Below are 23,244 nucleotides of genomic sequence, written 5' to 3'. Positions count from 1 at the left end.
GAATGGAGGAGGTGTGGAGTGCTTTGCTGGTGACACTGTCAGTGATATATTTAGAATTTAAGGTACACTTAACCAGCATGGGGACCACAGCATTCTGCAGCGATACACCATCCCAACTGGTTTGAGCTTAGTGGGACTATCATTTGTTTTTCAACAAGACAATGACACAACACACCTCCAGGCTGTGTAAGGGCTATTTGACCAAGAAGGAGAGTGAAGGAGTGCTGCATTAGAAGACCTAGCCATCACAATCACGCAACCTCAACCCAATTGAGGTGGTTTGGGATGTGTTGGACCGCAGTGTGAAGGAAAAGCAGCCAACAAGTGCTCAGCATATGTGGGAACTCCTTCAAGACTGTTGGAAAATTCAGGTGAAGCTGGTTGAGAGAATGCCAAGAGTGTGCAAAGCTATCATCAAGGCAAAGGGTGGCTACAAAGAAGAATCAAAAATATAAAATATATTTTGATTTGTTTAACACTTTTTTGGTTACTACATGATTCCATGTGTGTTATTTCATAGTTTAGATGTCTTCACTATTATTCTACAATGTAGAAAATAGTAAAAATAAAGAACAACCCTTGAATGAGTAGGTGTGTCCAAACTGGTTCTGTACATCCATGTATGTTTACCTTATGTTTTTCCAGCTTCTGTCAATTAAGACACATGCAATATATGATTCTAATGCCACTACAAACACATTTAGATATAGTTTAAACTCAATGAACACAGAGTGAGACTACTTGAGGAGTTAGGTAATTGCTGTGAACTGGTAATACATGTAGCAGCCATAAACAGCAGAAGGGACCAAATGTAGGTAACAAAAATATTGCTTTGCTTAGTGTGCTTTTGTTTACCAGTTCATTTGAAAACATTAAATCTTAATTGAAATCAGTCATATTCTGTGCTTGGTGGAGCTGTAACCATATTACCATTCACATGTATAGTGACAGTACTATTTGCTGGTGAAACATTTATGACTGTGGCATACAGTAAGCTCTTCATTTCTTGACCATCTCACACCACTGATGTATATTAAAGTAAACAGTATATCTAATGCATTTAAGCACTGTTATGTTAGCTGTTCTTTATTGCGTATTATAATTTTAAATGTTTATACTATCTCTACAAGGCTACACAAACAATCCCATTCAAATCTGATCAACCCTTTACATTCTGAAGTGGATCACAGTCCTTTAACCTGGCATTTGCTTCCTTGACAAAACAAAAATCATACATTTTTTCAAAACAAGTATTCAATTAAGGATTTAGTCACATCAAAACCTTACACTTTCTAAGTTCAATGCATCTGTAGTAAATTGACACAGATGTCTTCACTTTCAACAAATATTCAATTACATCCCTGTTGACATTAAGGAAGCAAATCTAGATTAAATAAACAGGTATTCAACAGTGCACATTATTTCCATAAAGTCAAGTAAAGCTCAGGAATATTGTCATCGCATGGCTAAAACCGTATTCTCTGCATAACAATAAAGACATATGTTGTGCAAAAAGAATTACACAGCCTTAATGCCTTCTTGACATAGAATATGTTTCACATCAAGGCTGTGTTTACACAGGCAGCCCAATTCTGATCTTTTGCCACTAATTTGCCTTTTGACCAATCAGATCTTTTTCACATAATTGGGCAAAAGATCTGAATTTGGCTGCCTGTGTAAACAGCCTAAAAATCACATTGGCATTTTGTTAAAAGGATGAAGTGTAGTGAGAAGAAATGGGAATCGATGAGAGAGAAGAGGTGAGATGTGTACTGTGTGTATACAATAGAGGGAAACACTGTTCACTACTACAGATCTGGGGGATATTCATTAGTGCACACCGTAGCAAAATGCTTTGCAACGGAAAACAAAAACAAACCTTTCTCATTGGACAAAATCAGGTAGGTCCCTCCATATTTCGGCCCTTTTGCTTCTACTTCGTTCCTTGTAAATACACCCCTGAAAATATATGTTTTTGTTCAGAACAACACATTCTAACTATTAGCATCTGAGTGTCTTCTTTGCCAAAGAGTATGTAGTCCAGTGGGAATAGTGAGGTCACCCTGACAGTAAACAAATTACTTCCAAACAAATGAATACTGTGAATCACAATAAATAAACTAGCATCCTAATGATGTGTATTTATCAACTACAGTGCTGGCCTATGATTTCTATATAATTTCTAAAATAGGATCAGAATAATACTTTGGATTGTACGTTGCTCCTGTATGCTTCCAAGTAAACAAATAAACAACAATAATAATATGTTCCAGTACCTTAACATTTTATTCTAAAAGTCATTGGCTAATAGCACTATTCAGACTGAAATATGATTGAGTATTTGTTATAGTTGTTTAAGGACTATTTATTTCAGATGGCTAGATAAAAACGTACATTTATGAATATAACTACTGTTCCCTGAAGGAGGGAATGAGGTATAACATACAAACAAAATTACATTTTATTTGTCACATGCGCTGAATACAACAGGTATAGTGAGATCACCTTACCGTGATGCTTACTTACAAGTCCTTAACCAACAATGCAGTTTTAAGAAAATAGAGTTAAGAAAATATTTACTAAATAAACTAAAGTAAAAAATTAAAAACATACTATGGAGAGTTAACGACCAATCACACCTGAAGCAAACTAAAAACACCCAACGGGCCAATGAATACAGAGTCCACCCTCTGGAGCCCCGCCTTCCTGGCTATAACACCGGGGCTTGCATTAATTTCCTCAAATCAGTACCACTACAGCGAGCCCAAAACACCCTGACGGCACAGGGCCAAAATATGTTATACCTCGTTCCTTCCTTTAGGGAACATTACTTATATTCATAACTGTACATTCCCTTTCAGTCGGTCACTCGGCATAACATACTATGGGGACATACAATCATACCAAAAGCCGGCTCAGGGGGTACCAAACTAGGAGGCCCACGGCAGCCCAAGCACCAAGGTTCCACAGGCTCCAGAAAGGGGTTATAGAAGCCATATTTTTCCCTAACACTTATCCGAGAGGCATATGATCTGTCAGAGCCTCATGAGGCCTGAACTGTCAGAGCCCCATATAGATAACCAGAACCTGCAGCAACTTGGTTAAGCGCACTGACACGCTGCCACTGCATAGACCCCACGGTTCCAAGAACAATAGTTATTTACCTTACGAGCCTGAAATGTCATAACTTGTACAAGGCACTGCAAGTCCAAAACAACAGAACACCTGTCGTGACTTGGTAAAGCACACATGTGCACTGCATAGCATTGACCAGAGCCCAAGGCTCTACAGGGAATTGTGGTAACCCTAAAAAATATATGTTTTATTGTCACGTACTGTACACCGGATAGGTGCAGTGAAATGTGTTGTTTTACAGGGTCGGGTATTCGACCCAGCTACCTTTCGGTTCCTGGCCCAACGCTCTAACCACTACTGGCCCAATTCTACCTGCCGCTGCCTGACAAATGCATACTGCGCACTGCCACCCATCAAGGCAGCCCAAGGCTCAAATCTACAGGAAAACTGTGGTAACCCGGACAAAACGCTGCCTAACATCGACCACGGCGGCCCAAGTCCGTAGACACTACCGGTTCCAAAAAGGCTCCCACAGAGACCCAAGGAGTCTGGAATGCCAGAACTCACACAAGGAGCCGCAAGTCTAAACCAACAGGGCATCTGCTGTGACTTGAAAATTAGCATTTGTGTGCCGCCTCATCAACGAACCACGGCAGTCCAAGGCTCAAACCCACAAGGAAACTGTAGCAACCCGGATAAATGCACAATCTGCGCTCTGTCTAACTCCCGGACCCAGCCATAAGAACACTATGAATCACACTGGGAGCAGTTTTGTCCAAGAGATAAAACCTCACAAAGGCCTGTGGGGAACCCCAACTCGCTGCAGCACAGATATCAAGAATCATAATTCCCCTGAACAATGCCCAAGACACAGCCACACCCATAAAGGAGCGAGGATGCACACCGCTAGGTAACCCTTGTCTTTTGCTGTACATGCTAATTAGATAGCCTCCACAATCCAATGAGAAAGATGAAAGCAACCTACCCCAAGCTGGATTAGCGAAACAGACAAAAAAACTGGTCACAAACATGGATATCCTTGATCCTATCCATATACTGTATGTGCGTAAAGCACGCACCAGACACAGGCCATGCAACTTCCTTTGTTCGCTGGAAGCAAACGAAGGAGGTGAGACAGGGAACAGCTGAAAAGCTGCAGGAATTAGGGTTAACCGTTAGGAGCAAAAGATGCATTAGGACGTAACACCACCTTGCAGGCGCAAACTCCAAACAGGAAGGGTGTACTGATAGCGTATGGAGATCGCCCCAACGCACTTTGCCGCCAAGGCCATAAGCAGGACAGTCTTCTAGGAAAGGACCTTCAGGTCCACAGACTCCAATGGTTCAAAAAGAGGCTCACACAATGTGTCCAGGACCAAATCCAGGTCCCAGGTCGGTGCCATAGACTTAGACACTGGTCTGAGCCGACGCACGCTTTTCAGGAACCGTACCACCAGAGGATGAAACCCCGGGGTAGAGCCATCAATCCCTACATGACACGCGAAGATGGCTGCCACAAACTTATAGTGTAGAAAAAGAAATGCCCTGCTCATAAAGCTCTTGCAAGAACATCAACATGTCCACCAAAGAGCTCTGTAAATGAGAAAATCCTTTAATCTTACACCAACTCTCAAACGCGCACAACTTAGACGTTAGAGGAAGCTCGTGCCCGACTGTATAGTCATAATCAAGTTCGAGGCTATAAACCCCTAGCCGCCAATTTCAGCCTTTCAGGGGCCAAACCCACATATTTCATATCTACAGTTGTGTATGCCAAACATATCGTGCACCTGGGACAACAGATACCGACAACACGGAGCTCTCCAGAGGTCTCCGCCTAACAGGTGGATGGAACCAGGGTGGTCTGGCCCCCAAAATCAACAACAGACCCTCCTGACAGACCTTTTCAAGGTGGCCTGAATGAGGTCCACCGGAGGAAAAGCATAAAGCCAAACCTGAGGCCACTGATGTGCCAAAGTATTTGTTCCCCAGATCCTTTATTGAGAAGAACAAGCAGCAATTAGTGGTTTTCTCACAATGTGTAAAGATCTACGTAGGCCTTGCCGAACAGATCCCATATCTGGGCAACCACCGAGGGGTGGAGTTTCCACTCCATTAAGAGAGGACCCACCCTGGAAAGTAGATCCACACCCACGTTGAGAGATCTGGAAGGTATGTCACCCTGAGCAACACGAAACGCCCATTACTCCCTATGAGCAGATAACGAGCCAGGTTCAAGAAAGAGACTGTTGTCAGAACTTACCAACACATGCTGGCCCTCCAATATCGTAAGAAAGCGCCTTAGTGCTTTCAATAGCTCCAGGTAATTGTCGACCAAATCCCACTTTCCGAGTAGCCCACACACAGCGCTTGTCATCCCAGTGAAAATGCGTCTGTCGTGATCACCCTGCAGGACACTACCCAGACAATGGCAACAACAGTCGCAGGGTTCTATAAGGAGTTAACACCCTCAGGCACGATGGGGATATCATAAGCAACTGATGGCAATGGCGAGATGCACCCAGACACGTAGCTACGTGAACCAATCGCGGTGAAGCCTCAACTCTAGTAGCCTCAGAAGCATGAGTAATTTGAACTTGCTCTCCTTATTAAGGTGCTTGTCCAAACCACACAAGTCCATGATTGAATGCAGCATTCCATTGCTCTTAGGAACTTGGGAATACCGGCTATACCAACCGCTCTGTACTTCTAACACAAGAACCAATCGAATAGCCCACTTCCAAAAAAGTGAGGAAATGTCCTCTCTCAAAACAGGTGCTAGGACACACCCATGGTGACACCTCACATGCCCACCACTGGGCGGAGCACACGGCCAACCTCCCATACATTGTCATCTGCAGGGGCGGAGCACCACCTTGAGGACTGGGATAATGTGGTTATTTTGTCATGTCCTCTCACAGCCACCACTCCCGACAACCTTGTGTCTGACTCAGGGAAGAGACTGATTTATGGTCACATATGGGTGATACCATACTTTTGATACCCTTGGACACCATAGACCCTTGGGTAGAAGCATTGCACTCATTACTGCAAGTTGCTCTGGATAAGAGCGTCCACCAAATTACCAAAATGCAAATGCACAACGTCACCATTGACAAACAAAAGAAAGTGCCCTTATTTGTCATTCTCAGTGGTGCATGACATCGAGGCCCTGCATATGAAAAAGATCGGGGTCCAGATATCATAACCGAGTCTCCTAGTCATAGAGTTGGACGGGCGTTCACATGCTTTTTCCCAGCAGGAAAGCACTTCTCCTTCCTGCTTTTGCTTCTTCTAAGAACGGGACTGCATGGACTCCATTGCTGAGCCAAACACTCCTTCGGCGAAATTGGCTTTCCCAAAACTCATTCTCCCGGCTCCGATAGGTTATTTATGACCAACTAGCATGCAAGCCATGCTCTATATGGGAGCAAAGGACAAGGATTAGCCTCTCTGTTTGCCTCAGAGGCCAGGTGACTAACTAGCGTTCCATACTAGCAAGCAAGCGAAACGTGCCCCCTCTAAAACAGTTCCACATTTCATGCAACATGGCTGAATGTGAGTTATTTCAAATCAAAAAACGTAAAGAGAGTCAAGTGACACTTTATCGCAGTCATCACAGGTGGTAAAACTTTCCCCAACCTGGGCTACCTCAGTTGCGAAGGACAGCCATACCGCCGGCCACTGCTCTGCAGCTCAACGTGACAACCGTGGTAGAAAAATGAAGCTGCCTGAGCTAGCTCATCCACCTCCTTCTCCGAAAACCCCCCAGAACCAGTCAGAGACACCACATCCTTTCCAGAATGCGGTTGCCCTTCAGGGAAGAAGAGAACCCAGCCAACTAGCCCATAGCTTGGCTGGGTTGCCCATCAGGGAATTGAACCCCAGTCCCCTGCATGACGGAGGGGAACAATTCCAACCACAAAACAGCCCCTCTCTCCCAGGCCGCCATTATTAAAACAATTTTTTTTAAAGAAAAGGACTTCTTCAGTAACCCCAATCTAAGAAGTCAACATACAATAGAGTCTAAATTCAGTCTAAATTCAGCCGGTGACACCAGTCACACGAACTAGTCCATGCCAAGGCAGCCTGAGTGTATGTTTCCACCCCAGGCAAACAGGACAGCACTTGTGAGCATCTTTCAATTTCATTGTGAAATCATATGCCCTAGGCCATGGTCGGAGGTTCAAATCCAGCAGGTTAGCCTTTTTGACCATCTTACTTAAGCAAGGAAGCACTTGCTACACAAGCACAGCAGAGGTAGTTGGCTTTTTGCAAACACAAAACCTACTCAAGCAACGAAGCATTAGCTACACAAGCAGAGCAGAAAGTAATTAGCTTTTAGCTAACACAAAAACCGATACCAAGACCCAAAACTCGCAACATCTTTGGGGACGAGTACAGAGCCGAATCCAGTAATCTTTGTGTGCTTGTAAATCGAGTGACAAGTTCTCCTTCAGGCGAGCTGAAGAACGGAGAATTGAGGAAATGAATGCGAGCCCAGGTGTTATGGCTAGGAAAGTTGGGGCTTCTGAGAGCGAACTTTGCATTTATTGGCCCGTTGGGCGTGTTTTTAGTTTTCTTCAGGTGACTCCTCATAGTATGTTATACCGAGTGACCAACTGAAAGGGAACCTTGAGTTACTCATAGGCAGTTTCTGGCTCTAATTCCATAGTATGGTATATACAGTTGAAGTCGGAAGTTTACATACACTTAGTCATTATAACTTGTTTTTCAACCACTCTACAAATTTCTTGTTAACAAACTATAGTTTTGGCAAGTCGGTTAGGACATCTACTTTGTGCATGACACAACATTTCTTTCAAAAAATTGTTTACAGACAGATTATTTCACTTATATTTAACCGTATCACAATTCCAGTGGATCAGAAGTTTACATACACTAAGTTGACTGTGCCTTTAAACAGCTTGGAAAATTCCATAAAATGATGTCATGGCTTTAGAAGCTTTTGATAGCCTAATTGACATCATTTGAGTCAATTGGAGGTGTACCTGTGGATGTATTTCATGGCCTACCTTCAATGCGCAGTGCCTCTTTGCTTGCCATCATGGGAAAATTAAAAGAAATCAGCCAAGACCTCAGAAAAAAAATGTTGACCTCCAAAAGTCTGGTTCATCCTTGGGAGCAATTTCCAAACGCCTGAAGGTACCACGTTAATCTGTACAAACAATAGTATGCAAGTATAAATACCATGGGACCATGCAGCCGTCATACCGCTCAGGAAGGAGATGCATTCTGTCTCCTACAGATGAACGTACTTTGGTGTGAGAAGTGCAAATCAATCCCAGAACAACAGCAAAGGACCTTGTGAAGATGCTGGAGGAAACCGGCACAAAAGTATCTATATCCACAGTAAAAACGAGTCCTATATCGACATAACCTGAAAGGCCACTCTTCAAGGAAGAAGCCACTGCTCCGAACTGCCATAAAAATCCAGGCTACGGTTTGCAACTGCACATGGGGACAAAGATCCTACTTTTTGGAGAAATGGCCTGATGAAACAAAAATATAACTGTTTGGCCATAATGACCATTGTTATGTTTGGAGGAAAAATGGGTAGGCTTGCAAGCTGAAGAACACCATCCCAACCGTGAAGCACGGGGGTGGCAGCATCATGTTGTGGTGTGCTTTGCTGCAAGAGGGACTGGTGAAGCAACATCTCCAGACATCATTAAAGCTTGGTCGCAAATGGGTCTTCCAAATGGACAATGGCCCCAAGCATACTTCCAAAGTTGTGGCAAAATGGTTTAAGAACAACAAAGTCAAGGTATTGGAGTGGCCATCACAAAGCCCTGACCTCAATCCCATAGAAAATTTGTGGGCAGAACTGAAAAAGCGTGTGTGAGCAAGGAGGCCTTACAAACCTGACTCAGTTACACCAGCTCTGTCAGAAGGAACGGGCCAAAATTCACCCAACTTATTGTGGGAAGCTTGTGGAAGGCTACCCAAAACTTTTGACCCAAGTTAAACAATTTAAAGGCAATGCTACCAAATACTAATTGAGTGTACGTAAACTTCTGACCCACTGGGAATGTGATGAAAGAAATAAAAGCTGAAATAAATAATTCTCTCTACTATTATTCTGACATTTCACATTCTTAAAATAAAGTGGAGATCCTAACTAATCTAAGACATGGAATTTTTACTAGGATTAAATGTCAGGGAAATGTGAAAAACTGAGTTTAAATGTATTTGGCTAAGGTGTATGTAAACTTCCGACTTCAACTCTATAGAACAGTGGAGGCTGCTGAGGGGAGGTCGGCTCATAATAATGGCTGGAATGGAGTACATGGAAACCACATGTTTGATATCATTCCATTTATTTCGTTCCATCCATTACTATGAGCCGTCCTCCCCTCAGCAGCCCCCGCTGATGTAGAAGAGTTAGAGATCGGACTGACGATAAATTAGAATACACAGATATTACCCGTTATTTGCTGTTGGTCGATTTACACTGTGGTGTAGTTGATTGTTGTTGGGGTTAAAGTTGATTGTTGTAAAATGCAGTCTGTGAGCAGTGTTTTCAAAAAAAGTGCACTTGTAGATGGAGGCCTGGGCTTGCACTGTCTGTTGATAATAGAAGTAGTACTGTAGCAGTGCTGTTAGCCACATTATGCAAGCCTTTAAGATCAATACATCTGGATATAAGGTGCCAGTGTTTAGCTAACCACAACTTGTCTATATCAATGAATAAATCACAGCCTTGCTGGTACGCCCCCGCCGTCAAGGTCTAGTTGGTTCCAGACAGCCAGTCTCAGTCTGGTATAGTTCAGTTTTGGCATGGCTTGGTTCGGTTTACCTCCGTAGTATTGCAATATATCCGTTTGTCACAGTTGGGTGTGGCCAGTCTTTCCCCCTCCCCCATCCCAGCGTGTCCTCTCTCTATCTCTCTTTCTCTCTCTCTCTTTCACCACTTGTGCTGACTGTGCACTGATCTCTTCTCCTCCAGAGACACACCCTCCTCCTGGCTGACCCGACAGTCCTTTATGTCCTCCATCTCCACCTCATCATCCTTCCCTTTCTCTGGGGGGCTCTGAGCCACAGCAGGGTCCTCCTCTTCCTCCTCCTTCATTAACTCAGCCGTACGCACCACATAGAACTCCATCTGACTGTCCGGGCTGGCTTTGACTATGGTAACACTCCCCACCTCCAGCTTGTCCTCTAAAGGGCCTCCGCTGGTGGGGGAGATCTTGACGGAGGTTGAGGTGGGGGAGACTTTCATGGGGTCCACAGTGGGGCAGACTTTCACAGGAACAGCAGTGGGAGAAACTTTGTCGGCCCTGACAGTAGCAAGGCTCTCAAACTTGTCCTCTGGCCCTTTCGTGGTGGGTGAGGTTTCGTCCACCTTGACAAAAGTAGTAGTATTCTTTAGAATGCTACGGGGTAGAGTGGTGGGGGACACCATTAAGGGGGTAGGGGCAGGAGAGACATTTAACGGGCTAGAGGAAGGAAACACTTTTCTGGACGACTGGCCAGGGGAGACTTGTATGGGGAAAGGGGTAGGAGAAACATTTAAATGAGTAGGGGAGGGGGACACATTTCTGGAGGACAGGTCAGGTGAGACATTCAAGAGGTTAGAGGTTGGAGAGGCTTGTACAGGGGTAGGGGTAAGAGAGACATTTAAGGCGCTAAGACTAGGGTTATTATATGAGCCTTGGGTAAGGGGTAATATCTCAGGGGTCATGGGGGTGACTTGTACTGGGGTGGTGGTGGGGGAATCTTGCATTGGGGGTGTTAGAGGGGAGACGCCTCTTGGACTCGCGTTGGGAGAGACTGGTACGGGACTCTCTGTGGGGGACACTACAAAAGTGACCCTAGTAGGGTACATTTTAACAGGAGCCATCTCAGTGTCGTCAGGTGCACCAGAGTCCAGGCTGGGCTGGGACGACAGGATCTTCACAGGGCTGGAGGTCTGCACTGGAGCAGCGAAGAGGGGTTCCTCTTCTACCATGGGCTGGCTCAGTGGCACTTTGGCCCCCACTGGATCACTATCTCTGCGTGGGGAGAACAGAACCAGACTCTTCTTCCGCTTGGCCACGATGGGAACCACACCGTTGGTGCTGTCCGTTTTGACGTCTTTGAACATGCTCCGCAGGTTGTACCCCTCCTTCCTCTGGGGGTCGTCCTCATCCCCCTTCTCACTATCCAGAGCCTCCGATTGGTCTAACTGGTCGCCAGACCCCTGATCCTTTTTGTCCATGTGGGTGACTCGGAACCTGTAGGTACACGGACCTCTATTAAGTACATCACTACGATAAGGACATTACATAGCATAACTGTACTCATGTAAAGTACTTAAACACAAACACAAAGGCCTCTGAATCCTCATAATCCTAAATCCTAAACCCCCTAGAGTCGAATGAGCACAATAAAAACAAAAACATCAAAATCTGTCAGTTTAAGCTAGAGATATCAGCATCTGCGGTGGAAGGTGGCAGATCGGTGTCTGTCAAACCAGGACACATCCCGGAAAGTATTTTAGAACACGTACACTACATGACCAAAAGTATGTGGACACCTGGTCCTGCTAGTCTAACATCTCATTCCAAAATCATGGGCATTAATATGGAGTTGGTCCCCCTTTGCTGCTATAACAGCCTCCACTCTTCTGGGAAGGCTTTCCATGAGATGTAGTAACATTGCTACAGGGACTTGCTTCCATTCAGCCACAAGAGCATTGGTGAGGTCGGGCACTGATGTTGGGCGACTTAGGCCTGGCTTGCAGTCGGCATTCCAATTCATCCCAAAGGTGTTTGATGGGGTTGAGGTCAGGCCTCTGTGTAGACTAGTCAAGTTCTTCCACACCAATCTCGACAAACCAGTTTTGGATGGACCTCGCTTTGTACACGGGGGCATTGTCATGCTGAAACAGGAAAGAGCCTTCCCCAAACTGTTGCCACAAAGTTGGAAGCACAGAATCATCTAGAATGTCATTTTATGCTGTAGCGTTAAGATTTCCCTTCACTGGATCTAAGCCCCAGACCATTATTCCTCCTTCACCAAACTTGACAAACTTTACGGCGAGCTCTACACCACTCCAGCTGATGCTTGGTGCACATGGTGATCTTAGGCTTGTGTCCGGCTGCTAGGCCATGGAAAACAATTTCCCGAAGCTCCCGATGAACAGTTATTGTGCTGACGTTGCTTCCAGAGCAGTGGTCTAAAGTACTTAAGTAAAATTACTTTAAAGTACTACTTAAGTAGTTTTTTGGGGGTATCTGTACTTTACTTTACTATTTATATTTTTGACAACTTTTACTTCACTACATTCCTAAGGAAAATAATGTACTTTTTACTCCATACATTTTCCCTGACACCCAAAAGTACTAGTTACAATTTGAAAGCTTAGCAGGACAGGAAAATGATCCAATTCACACACTTATCAAAAGAATATCCCTGGTCATCTCTACTGCCTCTGATCTGATGGACTCACTAAACACAAATGATTTGTTTGTCAATTACAGTGCATTCGGAAAGTATTCAGACCCCTTCCCCTTTTCCATATTTTGTTACATTACAGCATTATTCTAAAATGTATTAAATACATGTTTTTCCTCATCAATGTACACATGGTACCTCATAATGACAAAGCAAAAGGTTTTTAGAAATTGTTGCAAATGTATTAACATTTTTAAACAGAAATACCTTATTTATATAAGACCGTTTTGCTATGAGACTCAAACTAGAGCTTATGTGAATCCTGTTTTCATTGATCTTCCTTGAGATGTTTTTACAACTTGATTGGAGTGCACCTGTGGCAAATTCAATTGATTGGACATGATTTGGAAAGGCACACACCTGTCTATATATGGTCCCAAAGTTGACAGTGTATGTTAGAGCAAAAACCAAGCAATGAGGTCAAAGGAATTGTCCGTAGAGCTCCGAAACAGGATTGTTTTTAGGCACAGATCTGGGGAAGGGTACCAAATGATGTCTGTAGCATTGAAGGTCCCCAAGAACAGAGTGGCCTACATCATTCATAAATGGAAGACGTTTGGAACCACCAAGACTTTTCCAAGAGCTGGCTGCCCGGCCAAACTAAGTATTCGGGGGAGAAGGGCCTTGGTCAGGGAGGTGACCAATAACCTGACTCTAACAGAGCTCCAGAGTTCCTCTGTGGAGATGGGAGAACCTTCCAGAAGGATAATCATCTCTACACCACTCCACCAATCAGACATGTATGGTAGTATGGTCAGACGAAAACCACTCCTCATTAACAGGCGCATGGCAGCCCACTTGGAATTTGCCAAAAGGCACCTAAAGGACTCCCAGACCATGATAAACAAGTTTCTCTGGTTTGATGAAACCAAGATTGAACTCTTTGGCCTGAATGCCAAGTGTCACATCTGAAGGAAACCTGGCACCATCCCTAAGGTGAAGCATGGTGGTGACAGCATCATGCTGTGGGGAACAGGATCGAGGGGAAGATGAACAGAGCAAAGTACTGAGAGATCCTTGATAAAAACCTGCTCCAGAGCACTCATGACCTCAGACTGGGGCAAAGGTTCACCTTCCAACAGGACAACAACCTTATGCACACAGCCAAGACAACGCAGTAGTGGCTTCGGAACAAAAAGCCCTTGAGTCTCTGAAAGCCCTTGAGTGGCCAGAGTGTGGCCCAGCCAGAGCCCGGACTTGAACCCGATCAAACATCTCTGGAGAGTGTTGGGGAATAATCAGAATTGGTTGGTAACATAGGTAAGATGTTTTATATTCATCATATGTTTGTAAGTTACTTCTCATCAGAATGTTATTTTTGTATAATACTGAGGCGGGGTTGCAGTATCTGTTCTATGTCAAGACTAAGTTGTTTGGGCTGGAGAGAGGGGAGAGGTCAAGCGCGTATCTCTTGGCTCCACAATGTCTGTGTGCCAGTCAGTGTGTCTCTGTGATCTTGTCAAGATAGGATGGATTTGATATATGCCTGTTGATATGGAGGATTGGTTTATGGTTCTGAGTTTGAAAAAAGAACATGTTTTAGGAGACAAAGCTGAACGATGAATTATGCCGATGCTGTCTTATCCTGTGTGTGTCTTTGCTATAAAGGAACTAAGTTGAAATGTGGAAGGGACTCTCAGAGAATTCATTGATAGACACTGAATTGATCTGAGAGTCACAGGGTTGTGATAGAGCTCATATAATTAAAAATGGACTTTGTGATAACTAACTCTGACGTGTGTGTGTGTGGTTTGCTCTCATGATTTGGTAAATAGAGGACATTTCCACGACGAGACCTGAAAATAGCTGTGCAGCGACACTTCCCATCCATCCTGACAGAGCTTGAGAGGATCTGCAGAGAAGAATGGGAGAAACTCCCCAAATACAGGTTTGCCAAGCTTGTAGCGTCATACCCAAGAAGACTTGAGGTTGTAATTGCTGGCAAAGGTGCTTCAACAAAGTACTAAGTAAAGGGTCTGAATACTTATGTACATTTTATATTTCAGTTTTTTTTATACATTTGCAAAAACTTCAAACTTTTTTGCTTTGTCATTATGGGGTATTGTGTAGAGATTTATGAGGAAACAATGTAATACATTTTTAAATAAGGCTGTAACATAACAAAATGGGCGAAAAAGTCAAAGGGTCTGAATACTTTCCAAATGCACTGAGTGCTGGAGTATGACCCTGGCTATTCGTAATACTTTTCTTAATGGTGCAGTCTGGTTTGCGTAATATAACGAATTTGAAATGAGTTATACTTTTACTTTTGATACTTAAGTATATTATAGCAATTACATTTACTTTTGATATTTTAAATACATTCAAAACAAAATACTTTTAGACTTTTACTCAAGTAGTATTTTACTCGATGACTTTCACTTTTACTTGAGTCATTTTCTATTTAGGTACCTTTACTTTTACTCAAGTATGACAATTGGATACTTTTCCCACCACTGTTCAAGAGGCCGTTTGGAACTCGGTAGTGAGTGTTGCAACCGAGGACAGATTATTTTTACACTCTATTTAACCTATTTAAGCGCAATAGCACTTGGCGGTCCCGTTCTGTGAGTTTGTGTGGCCTACCACTTTGCGGCTGAGCCGTTGTTGATCCTAGACGTTTTCACTTCACTATAACAGCACTTACAGTTGACCGGGGCAGCTTTAGCAGGGCAGAAATCTGATGAATTTACTTGTTGAAAAGGTGGCATCCTGTGGCGGTGCCACGTTGACAGTCATCCTTAAGGTCATTCTAATGTCAATGTTTGTCTATGGAGATTGCATTGCTGTGTGCTCAATTTTATACACCTGTCAGCAGCGGGTGTGGCTGAAATAGTTAAATTCACTCATTTGAAGGGGTGTCCACATACTTTTGTGTATATATTGTACATGTCGGTTGTTTTGCTCTAATATGGTCACAAGACTCATCTGAAGATAGCCTGGTAGCAGTTAAAAAAAAAATTGAAGTATATATGAAAGTAGTTTCAGTGGTTTAAAGTACTAAAGTAAAAGTACTTGAAAGTACTACTTAAGTCGTTTTTTGGGGTATCTGTACTTTACTATTTATATTTCTGACTACTTTTACTTCACTACATTCCTAAAGTAAAATGTAGTTTTTACTCCATACATTTTCCCTGACACCTAAAAGCAATTTGAACGCTTAGCAGGACAGAAGAATTGCCTAAATCACACACCTATCAAGAGAACATCCCTGGTCATCCCTACTGTTTCTGATCTGGTGGACTCACTAAGCACCTGCTTTGTTTGTAAATTATATTTTAGTGTTGGAGCGTGCCCCTAGCTATCCGTAAATTAAAAGAACAAGAAAATGAGGCTGTCTGGTTTGCTTAACATAAGTAATTTTACATTATTTATACACTGCTCAAAAAAATAAAGGGAACACTAAAATAATACATCCTAGATCTGAATGAATGAAATATTCTTAAATACTTTTTTCTTTACATAGTTGAATGTGCTGACAACAAAATCACACAAATTATCAATGGAAATCAAATTTATCAACCCATGGAGGTCTAGATTTGGAGTCACACTCAAAATGAAAGTGGAAAACCACACTACAGGCTGATCCAACTTTGATGTAATGTCCTTAAAACAAGTCAAAATGAGGCTCAGTAGTGTGTGTGGCATCTACGTGCCTGTATCACCTTCCTACAATGCCTGGGCATGCTCCTGATAAGGTGGCGGATGGTCTCCTGAGGGATCTCCTCCCAGACCTGGACTAAAGCATCCACCAACTCCTGGACAGTCTGTGGTGCAACGTGGCGTTGGTGGATGGAGCGAGACATGATGTCCCAGATGTGCTCAATTGGATTCAGGTCTGGGGAACGGGTGGGCCAGTCCATAGCATCAATGCCTTCCTCTTGCAGGAACTGCTGACACACTCCAGCCACATGAGGTCTAGCATTGTCTTGCATTAGGAGGAACCCAGGGCCAACCGCACCAGCATATGGTCTCACAAGGGGTCTGAGGATCTCATCTCGGTACCTAATGGCAGTCAGGCTACCTCTGGCGAGCACATGGCCCCCCAAAGAAATGCCACCCCACACCATGACTGACCCACCGCCAAACCGGTCATGCTGGAGGATGTTGCAGGCAGCAGAATGTTCTCCATGGCGTCTCCAGACTGTCACGTCTGTCACATGTGCTCAGTGTGAACCTGCTTTCATCTGTGAAGAGCACAGGGCGCCAGTGGCGAATTTGCCAATCTTTGTGTTCTCTGGCAAATGCCAAACGTCCTGTACGGTGTTGGGCTGTAAGCACAACCCCCACCTGTGGACGTCGGGCCCTCATACCACCCTCATGGAGTCTGTTTCTGACCGTTTGAGCAGACACATTCACATTTGTGGCCTGCTGGAGGTCATTTTGCAGGGCTCTGGCAGTGCTCCTCCTGCTCCTCCTTGCACAAAGGCGGAGGTAGTGGTCCTGCTGCTGGGTTGTTTCCCTCCTACGACCTCCTCCACGTCTCCTGATGTACTGGCCTGTCTCCTGGTAGCGCCTCCATGCTCTGGACACTACGCTGACAGACACAGCAAACCTTCTTGCCACATCTCGCATTGATGTGCCATCCTGGATGAGCTGCACTACCTGAGCCACTTGTATGGGTTGTAGACTCTGTCTCATGCTACCAGTAGAGTGAAAGCACCGCCAGCATTCAAAAGTGACCAAAACATCAGCCAGGAAGCATAGGAACTGAGAAGTGGTCTGTGGTTACCACCTGCAGAACCACTCCTTTATTGGGGGTGTCTTGCTAAATGCCTATAATTTCCACCTGTTGTCTATTCCATTTGCACAACAGCATGTGCAATTTATTGTCAATCAGTGTTGCTTCCTAAGTGGACAGTTTGATTTCACAGAAGTGTGATTGACTTGGAGTTACATTGTGTTGTTTAAGTGTTCCCTTTATTTTTTTGAGCAGTGTACTTAAGTATACTTGGCTACACTCTTACTTGGCTACACTCTACACTTCTCTGTGGAAGGGGTTCTACTTGGAACGCAAAATAGTTCTACCTGGAACCAAAAGGGTGCTATCTTCAACCTAAAATGTTTTTTTGGGCTGTCTCCATAGGAGAACCCTTTGAGGAAACCTTTTTGGTTCCAGCTAGAACCCTTTTGGTTCCAGGTAGAACTCTTTTGGATTCCATGTAGAAACCTTTCCACAGAGGGTTCTACATGGAACCCAAAGGGGTTCTACCTGGAACCAGACAGGGTTCTCCTATAAGGACAGCCGAATAACCCTATTGGAGCATTTTTTCTAAGAGTGTAAATAAATAAATATGAATGTATTGTGTTGTCAAATATTAGTGAGCAGTCCAGTGTGACTCACCTTCCCACAGCGAACACAGTGGACTCTCTCCTCTCTCCCGGCGTTCTCGGCTTAATGGTCCGAGGTACACGGCTCCGGCGTCGGGCCTTCTTGGAGCGCCCTTGCACACAGAGCGTGCAGGACTTGTGGTCAAGCTGGGCTCCAGAGTGCACGGTGTGGTGATGAGGTGGAATACCCCCCAGGCTCTCTTTGCGCAGTAACCTTTCGGAAAGACAAAGAAGGAATCACTCTGTCATATGTATTTTCCATTTAAACACACTGAACCATAGAACCCTGACTAAGCAAAAACATTAAAAGACAAAGACACTTTTCCAAGAAGCAGCTGCCTGTTTATAGCATATTAATTGGAATCTGTCTGTGAAATATGAATCTCTAGTGTGATCTATTAGTCCCTTGGTTCCCGACGCTGACCGCCTCTGTCCGTGACCTCCCTCCCATCAGGACTACAGCGTCCCTGGGGAGGTGTCTGTAGCTGTGCTGAAGCTGGCTAAGAGAGGAGAGTGTGGGAAGAATACGAATGGGTGGCCAACGAATGCCACAGCCCTGTAGGCTGCTATCAGTCTGAGCACTAGCTTGGCAAACAGGCAGGAACACTAAAACACTCAACCTAGAGGTGCCAAGTAAGAATCTGGATTTAATTAAAAAGCATAAATCAGTTTTCCTTTCTCTAGTACGCTAGTAGCACATCACAGCTATATTACCACAGCACATCACTGGGTCGGAGTTTCTCTCAAATGCCCTCGATCATCTCAACCTAGAATGCTTTACATGCAGTGGTGGAAAAAGTATCCAATTGTCATACTTGATTAAAAGTAAAGATACCCTAATAGAAAATAACTCACGTAGAAGACATCCAGTAAAATACTACTTGAGTAAAAGTCTCAAATGTAAAAAGTAAATTATTTTCTTTAGGAATGTAGTAAAGTAAAAGTTGTCAAAAAATATAAATAGTAAAGTACAGACACCCCAAAAAACTACTTTAGTAGTACCTTAGTGTTTTTACTTAAGTACTTTACACCACTGTTTATTTATATGGATGTGGGTAGTAGTAGAATACATGTTTTCTCTTGTTCTGTATCTTCCTCAAATGCTTTATATGGATGTGAGCAACACTTCGTTGGCATACAGTTGTAGCATAATATGTTGAGAGGCTATTTGTGTTTTGCTTCAGAACACAGCAGTAAAGATCAGACCCCATAATAGAGCTGCGGATGCAGCAGGGCAACAATAAGCCAGGTGGCCCTATGGGACAGGCAGCCCAAGGTAAGAGACACTGACTGCATACACAGCTGTCTACAGGGACACAGGAACAGAGGGGCTGGGCACGCCACTGTAAAGCTACCATCTGGTCCCAGGATAAATACAAGCTACACACAATACACTTCATCCAGACTCCGTCTGACTACTACAGGCACAGTGAAATGTACACCCATTATTGTGGCCTCTCTGAAAACTCCACACCCTAAAGAAGAAGGGAAAAGCCTGTAGTATAGTACACAGAGTACAGAAGACCTACATTTGAACCATATGTATTATGTACCACATAAAGATTGTTTTGTTTAAGTGCTAAAAGGAACTGTGACTGTATTACTTGAGAGAGTTGGTGATCTTAGGAAGTAAGGTGCTTGTTTACCTTAGCTCTGCACACTAAAAGACTTTCACCAAGGGTGATAATACAACCACGGAGTAATGCCAGTCAGATGAACTAAACATCATGTAAATCAATGTTTTATATCTAAAGGAGGCTTAATGTTTGAACAAGCTATGCTTACATTTTATGAATCAAAACAGTTCACATTTTAAGTGTACTTATTTTCAGTATATTTTTAAGACAAGGTGAATGTGAATCCACTTACATGACTAATAGATAGCATAACCAAATCAAAAAAGTTGGTATTATCTATACATACGTAGGATCACGGTGTTCACAAATATCCTGTTTTCCTAGCATCTCCTTGAAGGCTTCCATGTTGGCTAGAAGGCAAAACAGAACACAAAAAATACACTTATTTTAAAGTGTAATTCCTAAGGTATTGACAAAATCTAGTGTATATTGTGTTGTTTCTCGAGTTACTACCTTCATTTTCAATGATGCACTTCAGGATTTGTTCAACAGTGTCTTGATGGTCCTCTTCTTCATCATCTGTAATACATGAAAGATTGTCTGGCGAAGTAGCTTGCCCCCAAGCTTGCTCCGTCATCATTCGAGATTATTAAAGGAAATTCTCAATGTTGTCGACCTTAACCCTGTTTTAACCATTTTTAAAAGGAGCTTATTTATGTTTGTGTGAATCAACCGATTCTACAGCTCCTTTAAGGTAGTTTATTTCAACTAAAGCATCCACTGATGGGCTGGCTTCATTTAATATGGAAAATATGACTTATTTGTGAGTATCCAATGTTGACATAGGAATTAATTATATTCAAGCTGAATAACATCCTCTTAAACTAAATAGTACAACAGAGTTCCTCTGTTTCCTGTTTAGGAAAGGGCCAAGGCCCTTTTGATAAAAACCGACACCTCTGAAAAAAGTCACACATACCATATGTATCTGCCTCAAAAATCAATAGTGGACGCTTGTTAACTTCTTCAAGCCATATCCCCGATCCTGACATCAATGGATAGATCAAAGCCAATATATAAAACTATTTCTGACAGATCCTTGTTTTCCCTGGTGATACTTACCATTCTTGTCTGGTCCCAGTTTCTGCTCACACTCCTCCTCATCTTCATCTTCTTCCTCCCCTGTCCTGCAGCGGTAGCCTTTCTTCTTCAGAAGGTGGCAGACCAGGAAACCCAGGAGGCCCGTGATGAAGAAGAAGAAAACCAGGAGGAAGATCATGTATGGAGGAGGGGGTTCACCCACTGTCGATGCCTCCAGGTCCGTCATCTCTCAGCAGTCTTCACTCACCCTCTATCTGTACCGTAGTCCTAAATAGGCAATGGGCACATACATATGTACTGTACTGTAGAGTCAGTGATGAAACCTTGAAGGGGGTCCCCCACCACACTTAACAGACGTCAACTGTTGATCCATTCAGCAGCATTGATGGGCCTGCGTGCGTGGTCTTGTCTGGCCATCTGAGCCTCCTGTGTGAAATAGATACCCCCACCCTCAGCTTCCGTGCTAAAGCCAACTTTATCTATCTCAGCAGGCAGAGCTGGGCCAGTGGGTACACACCCTCTGTTTTTTCACTGGGCATCTTAACCAACACAAACACAGACACACTGTGCTAAATTCCACAGGCCATGGAGTGAGGTATTCATCGGTGACTCATTAATTCAAATTCCGTTGTATGGTACTTGATAGGTTGTAAAACCTGGCCAGCAAAATAACTCAATGTTTGTACTACAATGTTATTTTTAAAGTTGTGAATTAAAGTTTGAAGCTTCTGCTTACAGAGGAAGTTGGTCAATATTTTGGTCCATATTTTTTATTACAGAGGGCCTAGACACAACCACCTAAAGCCCATCACTCCAGCAGTTCAGACATATACTTCATTGCAGTTCCCCAGCAGCAGTAGAATTCTTGTGTCCCTCTAAAGAAAAGAAGTACATTCCCTTCTGCCTACTCTCCCAGCCTGACATTTTTACAATATGTGGGTGGAATTGGAAATGTATGGCAACTAATGTTTCTGTGAAATGTACAGTCTATCTGTCCCTCTAAATCATGCCACTTACTGATAAGGCTGTCACTAGTCTAGTGCCACAGTCACAAGAGGACCAGTCCCGTATACAGCTGACATGTTCTGTCAGACTTACATCAATTGATTATAGATTCTCAGTAAATCTGTTGAATTACAATGAGGTAATTTGCAGTAAACATTGAATTTGCAGCAAAAAATGACAGGAAAGGACACGAGCAAACTGAAATATGGGGCAGAATATCTCTGCATCAGCATAAGCACAGATAATCTTGAGGTGACTCAGCAATATAATGCACTCCATCAGGAACACACACATTGATGACACTGCAGCAACATACTGTGTTTTTCCCTGTCACTGACAGCAAGCTCTGCACTAATAACACTGCAAACAGCATTTTTAAGAATAGCATAAAAAAATGTGATTCAATTGAGCCAACGATTTTTATTTGTGATGCATGCTGTTGTTTATTTGTGATGCATGCTTTTGTTTATTTGTGATGCCTGCTGCTGATGCCCTTTTATTTCCTAAAGATTCATATCATTTCAAACTAGCTACAAATTGGCCATTTGAATTTCATAGATTAGTGTCATATCAAATATACCTGACTTCTACTCACCATGGCTGACTGTTTCCACATTCTGACTCCTTCAGTGACATACATGACCTTTTGAATATCAACTTATTTTCAGATAACCTTTACTATAACTTAAACTGTGAAGAATGCACAGCTGTGCAGTAAATGTTTTTGGGGAGGGTAAGTGTTTAGGGGCATATTTGCATTACTTGCATCATCAACATAAATTGGCTCAGTTCAAGTTCACGTCTAGGGCTACACAAGTGACCTTGAGCTCAGTGATGACTACCTGTCCTGCTGTTACTAATCCTATTACAAAAAACACTACAGCTACATGCTTACATAATTCACTATAAACTAAAGACCGGCAATGGACAGTCAAGACAGCTATTAGGCAATAGCCACCAACTAGCATGTTGGTTAGGTGGGTGACAGAAGCCCTTGAAAAAATCATGAAGAATTTTGATCAATGGATACATTTAACCTATTTAAGATCTTTCCAAATTTTGTTATGGAAACACTGTAGTTTACTTCAAGTTTGTTTAGATTTTGTAAAGACTTTAATCACTATTATTTAGTAAGAACACCTTTATACACGGATTATAGTCCATCCTTTGTCAGACAGCATTTAGGAATGTTCAAGTTCAACTTTTGTACTATCCTTTTAAACATAAATAGTGAAGTCCGTTAATAAATTGTGACGTGAGCGGCGGTGGCCCATGACTGCAACAGTAGCCTTGAAGACCCAGAACAGAGTGACCATGACCATCCCGCAGTGCACTCGATCTTTTACAAGTTTTGGGCGGCCTCGTTGCCCATGATGGCACATCTGCCCTTGGCTTTGTAAATGCGCTAGTTTAGCTACGACACGCACACATATGATGGAATTTTGACAATGACAAATGTGACAAAACCAGATATTCGTGCTGAGTCTTGTCTGAGTCGGAACTTGACCGAGAATGCACTTGAGTGTATGATACGCTCCATCATCCTGACTAAAACAGGCGCTCTTCCATAATTAATCAATGACACAATGCTGCGCCAAATCACAAATATATATATATATATATATATATTAATTATAATAATATAATTGCATAGTAATACTGCATCTATCGCTGAGCATAACAACATAGTCGCAAT

At 43.2% G+C, this 23,244-nt stretch overlaps 1 protein-coding gene across 4 annotated transcripts; it reads right to left on the bottom strand.

Moving 5' to 3' along the window:
* Positions 1-1,070: 1,070 nt before the first annotated feature.
* LOC110488555 (histone-lysine N-methyltransferase 2D) lies at positions 1,071-21,263 on the bottom strand. 4 transcript variants are annotated; one of them, XR_002468433.2, is made up of 6 exons: positions 20,565-21,249; positions 19,956-20,066; positions 19,789-19,852; positions 17,879-18,079; positions 9,524-11,312; positions 1,071-1,959 (listed from the first exon to the last, which is right to left on the bottom strand). XR_002468433.2 is itself a non-coding variant. In XM_021560804.2 (5 exons), exons 1-5 carry the CDS (start codon positions 20,767-20,769, stop codon positions 10,004-10,006), a joined length of 1,845 nt encoding a protein of 614 aa, XP_021416479.1. In that variant the 5' UTR covers positions 20,770-21,263; the 3' UTR covers positions 9,370-10,003. The 4 variants fall into 4 exon arrangements, 2 of the variants coding, with proteins under 2 accessions (XP_021416479.1, XP_021416477.1); XR_002468434.2 differs by lacking the exon at positions 1,071-1,959 and adding an exon at positions 8,207-8,254; XM_021560804.2 differs by lacking the exon at positions 1,071-1,959 and having other exon boundaries at positions 9,370-11,312; positions 19,956-20,021; positions 20,565-21,263.
* Positions 21,264-23,244: the final 1,981 nt, after the last annotated feature.

The sequence above is a fragment of the Oncorhynchus mykiss genome, chromosome 14 (genome assembly GCF_013265735.2).
Source record: "Oncorhynchus mykiss isolate Arlee chromosome 14, USDA_OmykA_1.1, whole genome shotgun sequence".
NCBI lineage: Eukaryota > Metazoa > Chordata > Actinopteri > Salmoniformes > Salmonidae > Oncorhynchus > Oncorhynchus mykiss.
Note: the sequence above shows the minus strand (reverse complement) of the source record. Positions and strands in the feature narration are given on the sequence as shown.

What these genes read in the sequence shown, in the direction of transcription:
- LOC110488555 (XM_021560802.2), bottom strand. Translation starts at nt 20,769, where the DNA reads ATGACGGACCTGGAGGCATCGACAGTGGGTGAACCCCCTCCTCCATAC. An exon ending in ACTGGGACCAGACAAGAATG is followed by an intron (nt 20,067 to 20,564) that starts GTAAGTATCACC and finishes TGACGGAGCAAG; the next exon opens with CTTGGGGGCAAGCTACTTCG. An exon ending in GTGCATCATTGAAAATGAAG is followed by an intron (nt 19,853 to 19,955) that starts GTAGTAACTCGA and finishes TTTGCCTTCTAG; the next exon opens with CCAACATGGAAGCCTTCAAG.